At 41.3% G+C, this 13,677-nt stretch overlaps 1 protein-coding gene across 1 annotated transcript; it reads left to right on the forward strand.

The window, feature by feature from the left end:
* The first annotated feature begins 1,059 nt into the window (after positions 1–1,059).
* pkp3a (plakophilin 3a) lies at positions 1,060–13,473 on the forward strand. The gene is made up of 13 exons (XM_085359286.1): positions 1,060–1,352; positions 6,065–6,156; positions 6,573–7,318; positions 8,243–8,357; positions 8,797–9,001; positions 9,770–9,971; positions 10,239–10,356; positions 10,524–10,685; positions 10,780–10,959; positions 11,617–11,773; positions 11,952–12,147; positions 12,259–12,346; positions 13,142–13,473. The coding sequence occupies exons 1-13, from the start codon at positions 1,130–1,132 to the stop codon at positions 13,181–13,183; spliced, it is 2,526 nt and encodes an 841-aa protein (XP_085215412.1). The 5' UTR covers positions 1,060–1,129; the 3' UTR covers positions 13,184–13,473.
* The last annotated feature ends 204 nt before the right edge of the window (positions 13,474–13,677 follow it).

Genomic DNA, 13,677 nt, shown 5'->3' on the forward strand with positions numbered 1-13,677 from the left:
TGGGTGGTCTTGTCAAAATTGATAGAATTATGAACACAGATAGACTTGGATCCACCATGCTTTACCATCTGCTGAGTGTCTTATTTGCAAACATACTGCCAGTACAGTAAAAATAAACCTGGATAGAAAAACACACAGTAGAACACTGTCAGTCATGGAGTCCAGAGCCTGGACCTCAACACTACTGAAGCTGTGTGGCATCATTTTCACAGAGAGCAGATGAAAAGGCAGCAAACATCCAAAGAAGAGCTTTAAATGTCCTTCAAGAAGCCTTGAGAACTATTTCTAAAGACTACTTTAGAAATTATAAGAAAGCTTGCCTAAGAGAGTTCAGACTGTGTTAAAAAGAATAAAGGTGGTCACACCAAATCTGGACTTTCAAGCTCGCCAGAACTCCACAGACTGTTTTTGCCTTTATATACTGTATTTGCATATTTCAATACATCACTGCAGCTATTTCACATTTTTCTACCAAAATTTGAAAAATGAAAGTTGGCTTAATAATTCTGCTCGATTACTGTTACATGCATCGCTCGCTATATTTTGTGTGTGAACTCTTGACGCTAAAAAGTGTCAATTTGAAAGTCATCTCACCACTTAAAATAGAAATACTCGAATACAATATTCAGCTTTATAGTATTTGAATAAATCTTCTTAATTTATTTATTCTATTTAAAAAATCGTTACTACAAAAAAAATGAGTCAATTTAAAAACAAAACCAAAAAGAAAATCAACAACTTAACGAAACAAAAACGGAAGCTGACGTTCCCACAGCCGTTTTAAAGAGTTGTTTCCATATTTGTCCCGGTTTCTGGTATTTTCCAGTGAAGTAGGGGAAAAATGCAATCAACTTCGCATGACTGTTTTGAAAAACCTTCAAATGACTGACTGAGTCAGCGAGAATTTGGATTCTTCTCCATCTTATCGGACTCTTGTCTAAAGGGGGAGCAGCTCACCTGTGAATCTGGTAGTAAGTGTGACTCGTCTCTGAGGCTCCACCTCCGGCTGCAGAGCTCGGCTCTTTCGGTGCGTCTGACCACAGACAGTTTGAGCTGCCACGACGCAGAGCGCAGGCACCCTGTCCGCGGCAGTGTGTGACCTATTTTTGCTCTCTTTTAACTTTTCACCATGAGTACAGTCGGCTCAGAGCACGTGTTTTTGACTGCTTTACAGCCCAACACTTCAGTCTCAACTTACGCCCTCCCGTCCGAGATCAAAGTCGGGAATGGGGGCTCTGTGTCTGACGACTCTGCGAAAGCGCGACGCGTCCAGCAGCAGATCCAGATGCGACTGGCGGAAAAGTCCACACTTCCGCGTCAGAATGGATCCACCTCACACTACGCCATGTCAGGTAAACATCAACGAGTTTTTAAGTCGCTTTCACATGGAGTTACACCTACACTCTCTCACTGCTCTGCATTTCCAATTGAGAGCTGCTGTGTGAGGTGGTCTGTGTTCAGTGCGGACAAGTGGCGGAATTAAGTGTGACAATCCAAGTTTCCAGCCTGGCGCTGCGGGCACAGGTGCTCAGCAGTGCTGAGTGATACAGATGAGTTGTTAATCAGACCACTCAGTCCTGTGACCATATTTCCTTTGGTCTTATTTGACGACATTATGATCTGTCACACTGACTCAGGTAGTAAACATGCCAGGTAATAAAAGCATGATCTTTATATGTCCAGACATATCAAACTCCAGCCAAGAAAGGCTTGGTTTGAGTTTTGAAACAAGACATATTCATAGAGCTCACGCTGAGCTATAAAAGGATTCATCTACAGACTCCAACACCCATAGGAAATTTAAAATGCTGACATTTAAGAGGCTGCATTCATTTTCTTTTACACTTTTTACTGTGAAAATTACCCAGATGATTAATCCCATCAATACAGCTTGAAAGAGAAACTACTTCCCTGTTGCTTCACCACTTGTTTATTTGTCTAATAAATAGAAACCTAATGATAAAATTAATTTGTTTTTCTTTCGATTCGTTTTTTCCCTAAACTCTTTTCAGACCTCCAAGTCTGACTCCGAGCCAATAGTTTCAAATGCAAGAGTGACACTCAACTGATATGGCCAGGGGCCTGGGGGGTGGGGGGTGTTCTGCATGCTTGTCTGAATTCCTGTGGACTCATTTTTCTCGTCAGCTCTTCGAGGAATTTGCGTTTTGTTCTGAGATGAGCTCCAGCAGCAGCCATTTTACTCAATGTCATGTCTCTGCAGAGGAGAAACGGTTAATGTGTAACAAGCCCGAACAAGTGCTCCTTTCATGAACTTCACTGATAGCAGACTATGGTGAAAACCTCTCCCCCCTCTCCCCACCCGTGGGATTAGGTTTCAGGTAGTGCTTGGCTTAAAGGTAGGTGGGTTCAAGAGATACCAGAGGGGCTCGTGCAGCCCGTTCACAGTTGATACATTATCATAACGTCGGAGGCATGTTGACACGCAGTCAAAGTCAAGGTGGGACTGTTATGTAAGCAGTGACAACACTCCCACAAGGGGAATGAAAGGCAATACTGAAGCGCTGGGAATTAGTATGATCAGTAGTTACATCAAATTTTATGATAAGACTTCAGTGAAAGAGCTGAGCTACTCATGCTCACAGTCTTGTCATGGCCTGTGTCTGCTCTTAAACCTCATGACCGCACACGTGACTGATGCATGAAGCTACATGCCAGTGGCATTTGAGGCCAAAGCATATCTCGCCCAAAGTGACCATAAAGTATATCATCCCGTGCATACCTTTGCACTCCATAATTTTCTGTGTGCGACCAAACTGCGAGGAGACGGCAGAGGAGCTTGACGGCTTGGGTCTTTGTTTACCTGAGCCTTTACTCGCCTGCTTCAGCGGAGAGAACATGACGTTCATGCTGTGTTCAGCTGCAGAAACATACGTGTCGGATAAATATGTCATTGCCTGCGTTTCTGTGTGCCATTCTTTGCCCTGGGTTTAGCTTGGAAGAAAACTTATTGTCATTAACTGTGACTTCATATTAATCATCTTCTGAAAGCATCTACAAGAGGCACATTCCTTACCACACAACAGGGAATGCTGCTGTTTCAGTGGTTTGCGGTTTTAGAAAAGTTCATTATGAATGCGTAAGTGTTTGCACATGGTTTCTGGTTCATGGATTCTGCAAGGAATGTTTTTTCTACTTCGTCCCAATTCTAAAAACTGCTGCAGCTATGCATTTATGACAGTGAGTGAACAGTGTTCAAGCTGTATGTGGACAAGTCTCAGCAGAAAGCGAGGGTGAAAAAGGAAATATTTACAAGGAGTCCTGGCTTGATGATCAAAGTACATTTTTTTGAGTGGCAGCAGAGGAAGGGAAAAAAAGTTTCCTCGCTGAAGGACTTTTCAGGGGGTGTGTTGTAACGGCTGTTGCTCTCAGGTGTGTTGGGCGTAGTCAAGGTAGAACAGGGGTCAGGCCCGAGAATGTGTCAGTCTGGTTTTTATACCTGTGGTATGCAATAAAGTAGCATAAAGGGCGGTCCAGCCCACCTTTCTTTACATATATGGTAGGTGTAAAACCGCTCAGGTTCAGCAGAAACATGCATGTTAAGTACACTAAGATACAATGCATGGCAACAAAAACACACAAACCTGATTTTTTTTGAAAAAATAATGTCTACAAGCCAGAAGCTCAGGTTTTGTACAGTTTTTTTGCTCTTGGATCAGTATGATGTCATAAAGAACGGATATACCTTATATAGACATGTTTCAGATACACTGAAACATCTCTGATGAGACATCTCTGACTGTGAGCAGTGCAGCCGCACCCACCTGCATTTCACATCATTTGTCTTTGATGTGGGAAGTAATGAAAATACATCTTTACTGTACTTAAGTAGACTTTTCAGGTACATGACTTGAGTCTGTGTTTCTCTGACAGCATTTTTCTTTTACTGCCTTAATTTAAACACAAACATCTCTACCTTATACTCCTAACATTTTGCTAAATGAGATTGGTTTTTTCCCCCCAGTTTAAGACGTTTTAGGGGAGTTATAGTTTCATGTCACCACACGCCTTCAAACATCAAACCAAACCAAAATGAACCTAAATGGAGCTAACAATAGCACATAAAAGGCAGTCCTATTGGTGTGTCCATCACCTGTGCTTCTGACACTCAAAGAGATCAAAGAGGCAAAAAACAAACTTATAATTTATATCTTATGTATTGTGATAATTTTCTTTTAATTCTCTTTTTCTCTGCATAACAGATGTTCAAGCTGAGTCCTTTCATTAGAATTTAAGTTGTAATAAAATTTGTAGTACCGTGTGTTAATATTATTTTCTTATGATATTAACATTAAAATGAGATTCATTTAGCAGGCAAAAAGAGTTGGTAGAAATGCCTTCTAAAGAGCTCTCCTTTGCCTTTATAGCACAACATTTCTGTCTGTACTTTTATTTGTATATGTACTTCTGCTTACATGAACGATCTCTGCAAGTTTACCACCTCATTGTATGAAGTGCAGCCAGGCGGAAATAAATAGTGTTATGGGAGAGGCGTTAAAACTACTCTGAATCAGAATGAGCGGGTTTAATACAAATCATTAGCTTGAACCTCATTTTAGATCATTCAAAAGGTGAGTTGAAGACATCACAGTTTGAAAACTGGCAGCTAGTTACTGTTTTATGACATGTTAGTAGTCCAGCCTGTAAACAAGTCCATAGACTGTTACATAATATTAATAAATGTCCCTCTGCCACTACCTCAGTTTTGAAATTTTATTTTATAAATGACACATTCTGGTCACCATTTTGATCCCAATCAAGTGTAATAAACACATAAATATCCCTTAAATTACATTTTCCCTACAGCCACCAGAAGGTCAACATTTATGACCAAATCCTTGCAAAACTAATGATTCTCCAATAAGTCATGGCTCTATTTTGTGTTTCAGTAAATTACAGGCTGCAGAATTAATTTCTTGGGAAGGGATTCTAAATCACATAAACATAATTACACCCATAGATGCTACTTTATAATTAACATAGTTTTGTCACTGACATATTCCCCTCTCAGCTTAGATATGTGGGTCGACAAACTGTAAGCCTGCTTACACTGTAAATAGCTTGCTCCATGGCTGCTAGTGGAGTCACCACTTGCCATTTGAGTCTGGACGGAGAGCAAAAAAACATTCGCATACTCTGTGTTTGCTGACAGAAACCTGCAAATGTCTTTGTATGTAGGACAGGTAACCGGAGACATCGGCCCTGCTGACTGGTCAGGTCCTGCTGCAACACACCGTGTGAAATCAAACCTTTGGGCTTCGGCGCAACACGACACCGGCTATTTAGACAGAAATGTCTTTCATGTAAAACATTGTTGTAAATTAAAGAGGCACACCTTATTGTGGGATTTTCGTCTGCGATTGATCCCACCCTAAAAGTGCCTTTTTTATGACATGCAATATCTTCTTTGAACTTCTTTTTTAATCACACTTGGCCTCTTAGAAGTTGCAAGAATACAGTCAGCAGTTGATTCAACTTTCAGAATGAAAGTACTGTATAAATGAACTTCCCTTTTTGAAAAATGGGAGAGTGTTTCTTAAAAAAAAAAGGGAACTTTTTCAACTATTTTTGTAGTCCAATCACTTCCTGCTGTCATTGTTCCATTTTTGTCCAGACCTGTTTAGAAGGGATTTTCTTTGACACTAGTAGCAGTAGGGTTAGGCTAAAGACGAGCTGTTAAGTCATAAATCTCTCAAATTACTGATTCCTTACCTGACTTGGTGGAACAGCGGTTTAACAGAGACGTTAGTCACCAAGAAATCGCTTACGTTTCTGTATAAAACAGAATGATTATTATTTATTATTATAAAGGTTCTATAAAACATTTTTGTGACTGTAGCTCAGGAGGTAGAGGATAGAAAAAGCTTTTAGAAACAAGTGGTTGTGTGAATGAGACGTGTTGTATAAAGACTGCTCCAAAACACCATAATTATATACAGCAGTTGTAATGTGTATAAATATATTTTAATGTGTTGTAATTATGTGTTATTCACTGACAAATGGTGGATTACATTTTTTTTAAAAATTTTTTTTTGCTTTTTTTCAGATTACGGTGGTTCATCGTCAGTGAAATATAACACCCATAACCCAAGTTTCAGCTCTAAATCATCCTTCATGTACTCTGGTTCCAGAACAATCGTGAGTGGAGTGTTTCTCACTTTTTCAGCCCAATATTCACACACACAAATGATTAAACTGAGTCTTTAATCTAACACCAGACGTTATATTAGCTGGAAGCTCCCATCTTAAAAAAGCTGATGGCTTTGCTGACATGTCACGTAGGACACAGCGTGTGTGGTATTTCACAGTAGGCTGTGATTAGATCAGCTCTGAGTTTTCTTGTCCACTCACTAGATTCCTCAATCTTAGTGATTAAATTCGAAAGACGCTGGCTGATTAATGCACGTCAGTGTCCTCGCCTTTGTTTCCGTAACAGTCCCCTGAATAGATTTAGAAATATTTTTGATTCATCCAAACTTACAGTTCAGTGAAATATATTGAGTAACTCTCTTTACACATCTGTTTGTAACAGTAACTCCTCTCTCCACCCTCAGGGTCCGCAACTGTCTCAAAGGTCAGGCTTCAGCAGCCGTTCTGCTGCCCCAGACATGGCTGGCCTTCAGAGGATGAGTATGAGGAGTGGCGGTCCAGGTTATGCTGTTGGTGGGGGTGGTGGGGGTTTTTATCAAGAAGAAATGCGCATGGGGACCATGAAACGAATGGACCCAGAAATCTCTACGCATTCAATGCAGCCAATGCCAATGCAAATGAGGAGCTGGGGTGTCGACAACAGCGATGCTGGCAGTTTAGTCTCCGAACGTGACGCCACCTATGGTCGCTCGTATGCTCAGAGCGCGGTCAATGGCTACACCAGCCAGATGATGCAAGGAGGAGGCAGCTCGGGCTTTCAGTCAACCATGCGCCGATCTCTAAGCGGCACTCTTTCCCGTGGCGGAGGGGTGCCAGCAGGTGGGACAGAGATTGTCCAACAGCAGTCCTTCAAAGGCCCGGCCCACCGCACCATCAGCAGGATTACAAACCGTAACCGGATGAGCGTGGGCTCCATGTCTGGAACCATGCAGCAGACGTCAGGTGGGAGCGTCTACGGGGGAGGTGGAGACACTGTGGACGGAGGGTTCATGATGTCCACGATGTCTGGCTCCCAGGGGAACCTAAGGATGCAGCGTCAAGGCACCATGTCCCGTGCCATGTCGGTGAAGAGCATGCAGAGTGTGGGCAGGGGCATGGACATCTACGACGGGCAGATGGAGTTGGGAGCCAGCATGGGCAACCTGAGCGGGTGAGAAGCTTTTCACATTCATAGGATCAGTGTTTTCATTGGTAGCACTGATTTTCCTGTACTGTACTGAAGTTTGTGATAACTGTATGATGTGGTGCAGGTCAGTGTCTGGAAAAATGCCCATATTTACATTTGATAGGTCAGGTTTTATCAGTCATCAACATCATCAACCTCAACAACCAATGATGTTGGGTAAGAGGAATTCTAGAATCCTAGAAAAACAGAACAGTGATTGGTCTTTCTAAGAATTCAGTATAGTTTAGTGTGTGTACTGTATACAGGTCTTCAGCTTCAGCCCATCATTTTTTTCTGTCAAAGAGAAAACGGAAAGCAAAGAAAGCAACGCTAGCATGAAGAAAACTGGCATGAGTGTGATGTCACACAACCTTTAGAAAAAAAAAACATTTAAGTGCTGATGAAAGGAATTGATGAGCTCAGAGGCGTATTGATCAATTTGGAAGCAGTCCTTTAACAGAGGTGGTTCTCCACTCCTCTCTCTAGTCATCCTCATGACTCAGTTTGTTGTATTTGTCACTAACGTTCTTAGTGAAGGTGATGAACCAATGTGCCGTAAATTTCATGTGTCACTAAGTTCACAAGGGGAGTGTGCAATGTGAAAAGTGAGTTTCCTAAGAGCTGTGGATTGGGAGGTGGCTCCATAGTGGCAGGACTGGTTTCGGGTGTGGCAGCTCAGTGTCAAGCTTCACATTTCACACATCCCACAGCGTGTGGTTAGGGCGAGCTGATTTGCAGCACACTGTGCGATTTGGAAGAAGTTCAACAACACAATTTTGCACACAAGTAACAAACCGCCTGCGAATAGCTGTCTCTTTGTGTGCTACCAAACATAACAGCAGGGAAGTTATGTAATAAAGTGTTTTTTTAAGTTCCTGTGTTGAATTTGTTTATTTGCTTCTTTGTCAGGTTGGACATGCAAACAGCAGTGCAGTACCTGACAGAGGAAGATCCCAGCCTGCAGGCCCTGGGTGCCGCATACATCCAGCATCAGTGTTACAATGACAAAGACTCTAAAAACCTGGTACTTTGCACTGATTAAACTCATGGTTACAATTCCTTCAGTTCTTTCCTCTGTGCTATTAAGAAACTCATTCATGAAAGTTGTTTTCCTTCAAGTGCCAGCATCCACTGATAGATGTTTCTCCTCTTCTGGTGACTTTATATAAGCTGGGGCTTCGGTTCTGGTGTGTCCTAGTTCTTCTTCTACTTTTTCTTCTTCTTCTCCATTTCTTAACTTGAGATAGTGCGGCAATCTCTTGTCGGCAGATTTAACTTCTCCAAAAATAATTTTTAAAGGGAATTTTCTGACTTTTTCAAGAATTAAATGACCCTTTCACATTGTTTCACATTGAAGCAACTCTCAGTTTTTATAATTTCATTTAGGTCCCTGTCCCAGTCCTACAGTCCTAGAGATTGTATAAATACCCAAATGCCCAACTGTTTTTTCCTTCCCTCTTTAGGTGCGTCAACTGGGTGGCATTGGTGATTTGGTGCAGCTGTTCAACAGCCAAGACCTAGAAGTACGGCGCTACGCCACTGGTGCCACACGCAACATCATCTACGAGAACCAGGAAAACAAGTCGGCCCTGATCGATAAGGATGGCATCCAAGAGCTCGTCAAGGCGCTTGAGGAGAACGATGACGAGCTCCGCAAAAACATCACAGGTATTGCAACGCATGCACCAGAGAAGCACCTAGAATATTGTTTTGGAGCTTTCCCACAAGAGGAAGTGGCTACAGATTGGTTCAAGTCAGTGTGTGGATTTAAAGTGATCAGATTGTCAAAAAGAGCAGTCTTTGAAATTGATATTGTTCAAACAAACGAGAGCACACCGCGGAGATTTGCAAGGCATGGGGCGTGTCTGAATACACAGAGAGTTGGATGGGGAACTGCTGTCATGTCTATAGACTGTGTAGGTGAGGATGGGAGCTGTGTGGGCCCGTGAAGCAGCAGTATGTCAGCCGCCCCCTTTGATGAGACAAGACCTTGTCACTTTTGTCCTTTAAGCCACAACACAGAGTGCTAAGTAAAACGCCTTGGCATAGGGAATAACTTTTACCTGTACTTATTAACATCAGTGGGCTTCCAAAATGTGACAGCAGATGACAGGTTTTTGATTCATGGAGCACAATGTAATCCTCAAATGGATATTTTATTTTAATGGCATGTGTTTTTTGGGGGGGGATATTTCTGCTAAGCTATGGTAGGTTAAATAATTACTGTGAAATCATTTTAAATTGGTTAATGTTCATTTAACTCACTGCTGGCCTGAAAAAACATAGTTTCCCCCAATTTTTTGGTTAACTGTTGCCATACTTCTTGAACTCAATCAATAAAAACATCCTGAAATCATATTTGAGAAAAGCTGATGACAAAAAAAAGAAGCAATAATATGCCTAAATGCCAGTTTTTATTTGTCCGTATTCGTGCAGGTATCTTTTGGAACCTTTCATCCAAAGAAAACCTTAAGGAGAAACTAGCCAAAGCGACACTTCCTACACTTGCTCAAAAGATCCTCGTCCCCCTCTCGAAAAACGAGATGGGTCGGACTGCGCATACCGATTCAGACACAGAAATCCCTCCTGAGTCCCCTTCCGAGACAGAAATCTTCTGCAACGCCACAGGATGCCTCAGGTGCACCTCATTTATGTGTCTTGCGTCTGCAGCTGCTACATGATTGATTAAAATGTATGCGTATGCTTTTCCTTTCCCATGACTGCATTTGCATTTGGCAAGCTTGTTTTTTCACACCCAGCGCTTTTTTTGCTGATTACTCCAGCCTCCAGTTACCTTTGACTCTAATGCATTGGTGCCAGGAGTCCTGTAATCTATATGTGCACAACACTCAATCTGACCTGAAGAAGTTCTCTGAAATCACTTGCTTATTTTCTGTGTTCTTAGGAATTTGAGCTCCGTGAACGAAAAGACCCGCCGGTCGATGAGAGAAACAATTGGAATTGTGGAGTCTTTGGTGAACTACATCAAGGCCTGCCTCAAAACAAACAGAGCCGATGAAAAGGTGGGAGAATAGCTAAAAAATAAGGAGAAATCCAGAGAAGGCAAAAAATAAAATACACATTTTTTTTAATAAGCCCCTCCTACCAGAGGAGGCGAGGCACTGCCACATGCACAGGCCTAATTTCCTTTGTGTACTTATTTGTCTGGATGTGTGTATGTCTGTTCTAGGGGGTGGAGAATTCAGTGTGTATCTTGAGGAACCTCTCCTACCAGCTCTACAGCGAACTTCCATCTTCTGTTTTAGCCCGCATTGAACCAAACAGAGATCAGGACAATGGGCTGGGCGAATCCATCGGCTGCTTTACACCTCAGAGCCGAAAAACCAAAACTGTAAGCACGTGTGAGAATCGCTCCATTAGCAAGTGCACATAGACCATCCTGCACATCTTAATTCTGCCTTCTCCTGTATTTCTTTGACTGACAGAAAAAGAAGCAGTTTCAAATTTTAGGTCAAGTTGCCAAAATGCCAAATGGTATGGAGTGGCTCTGGCATCCTGATATTTTGAAGGTGTACCATGAATTGCTGAAAAAATGCGAAATCAACAGTAACACCCGTGAAGCAGCTGCTGGAGCACTGCAGAACATCACAGCTGGAGACAAAAGGGTGAGCAGCAAATTCATCAGGGATTCAAATGTAGTAACCATACGCTGTATATAAAAGATGTAAACAGCTACAGTGGCATCACCCAGCATCCCAGAGTGGTGGGAATACAAGTTGCATTAATAAAGAGTTTGTTGTGTTTAATGTAATAAAGACGTTCAGAGATCAAAGACAAATGGAGTACATCTTATCTTAATAAGGTCCAATTACCTAAAAGAAAAGTAAAACAGTCGAATTTCACTCACCAAAATGAAATAAAGTTTTCTTGGATGCACTGTAACACAGAGAAAGCCAAAACTGCTTTTTCCGCTAATTCCATTAAAAATGTTTCCAAAGGAGTCGCTGGTACATACAAGGCCAAACTGTCCGGATAAGGGACTAATGTCAGCCGTAGTTACATTTTTTGTCTTGTGCCCGCTCTCGGGGAAATACAACTACAACTGGAAAAAAAGACATCACAGTTACGGACATTACACATATTACAAGGAAGTGCTGAGTAACACAGTGATAACATCATCACAAATCAAAGCACAAGCGACACAGAGATGAAGGACTCGGTATAAAAGATCTCTAACAATGCAAAGTTTACAAAGGTTGTTTGATAATTGGCTATAATTAGTCCATCTCATACATTAATTGCTCTGTCTCTTTAACTTGTAGTGGCCTGCGGTGCTGAGCGATATGGCTTTGGACAAAGAACGCATGCTGCCAAACATCATAGACATGGTACTTCGTTCTGCCAAAGATGCAGAGCTGCGTTCGCTCACAGGTTTCCTACGAAACCTTTCCCGCCATACCGACGATAAAGACGACATGGGTCAGTCTTCTTTTTTTTTTTTTTCTCTTCCCCTTCTGTAGAAATGTTGATGTCTCTAAGACACAGAATATAAAACCCTAAACTGTTGTCTTTGCAAAATTTTAAGAATTAGTGGATTGTCAAAATTGATTTTCACATTTCTTTTTATAAGATGTGTAATTTGTATCGGTTTATTTAGCCAAAAAGACTGTGAACACACTGGTGGATAAACTGCCTATGGATGGAAATCAGAAGTTTCCCTCCAGCGAATCGGTGGTCAACATCTGCGGTGTTTTCAATAACCTGGTGACTGGCAGCATGAGTGCAGCCAGAGACATCGCCCAATTTGATGGCCTGCTAAAACTGATAAGCATCCACGACACACGAACCAGCAGGTTGGAACATTTTTCCAGACTCCTGATGTTCAATTTTAATGTTGCTATCCAAAATTTTGTGTGTGAAGTCATTTGTATCATTTAATAACCTTGGATGAAATATTTTTCTAGCCTTGAAAACAATAAGGCATCCACAGCAGCAGCCACAGTTCTGTCCAACATGTATCATTACAAGAAGCTGCACAGACAGTACAGACAGGTAAGAGATGGCTTTGAGCTCTGCACTTCTAATCATGACATGCAAGAAAAAATCAATAATATATCAAAGATAGAGCATCTAATTTCCTTCTATTCCTCATATATTTAGACAAACACCAATCTTTCCATTTTCAGTTTACTATTTTTTTCCAAGCTTTTGACACTTAAAAAAAAATCCTTTTAAAGAGTTTCCTGACCTGTCCACACAAAAGTGAATATTCATTGAAAACAGTTTCTTTTCTCGCCGCCCCACCCTCATTCTTATCAGCTTGTGTGCATTTGTGTGTACATGCACATTATGTCTGAGTGTGAAAGAGTGAGAGTGACGGGAATTCTATGACAAACTCTGTTCATTCTCTGCAAAACTCTCTCAGTTAGATGACACGTTTAACACCTCACACTGCTACTCTTTAAACACACACACACACACACACACACACACACACACACACACACGCGAACATATCCAGTCAGGCAGGTTCAGGGCTTGAGAAGGATAAGGTAATTTTACTGCCTTCTGCAGATCGCAGCTTGTCCCACCCAAAGGTGTGGCGTACAGCTTGTTTCTTCATGAACTTGTTCACACAACAGGAAACATGATTTAATGTTGGCTTTGATTAGAGTTTTCATTTTATTAATCAGATACGCACTCCACTGCGTTACTTTACATTTTGCATAATACTGTAAGTACAAGAGCACAGATTAAACATGATCTTAAGATCACGGCAGGTTGTTTTTCTGTGTTTTGAAGTATATTTAATATCATAACATCTTGTTTGTACCTTTTGTGCTACAGAAAGGATTCACAAAACAGTATCAATCAACGCTATTGATCTAAAGCTGAGGTAACTTGGGACAAATTCAATTCTACAACAGCGCACAATCCTGAAGTCTACCAGCACTCAGTGGCAGAAATCTATACCACAGTAACATCTGCTCTGTCTTCACCTGCAATCATTTATGTTATGGATATCAATACACAAGTAACAGAGGATCCATCCAAAGGAAATGTCAGTGGCATCAATGCAGTGCAAGAATTTATGGATTCTAATACACATATTTGCACCTTAAGCATTTACTCTCTTTGTTAGATCACTGTATGCGTTTTATGTATAATCAGGGATTTATTTTCTGTCACAGAGGTTTTAAAGCAGTTGATGGACAATCTGATGGACACTTGTGCCTTAGATTTTAACAAAACTCCCTGTTTTGTCTCTCTCGTTTACGGTTCAGATGCAAGATAGCCTTGTTTTTGTAAATATTGCTTTTTCTTTTGCATCGAAATGACATGTGTGTGTTTTATAGACAGCAGTCCTTTGTACTCGTAGTTTT

Source organism: Diplotaxodon limnothrissa, linkage group LG7, assembly GCF_057381915.1.
Source record: "Diplotaxodon limnothrissa isolate DT_005_m linkage group LG7, D_limnothrissa_male_GT1.1, whole genome shotgun sequence".
In the NCBI taxonomy this organism is placed as follows: domain Eukaryota; kingdom Metazoa; phylum Chordata; class Actinopteri; order Cichliformes; family Cichlidae; genus Diplotaxodon; species Diplotaxodon limnothrissa.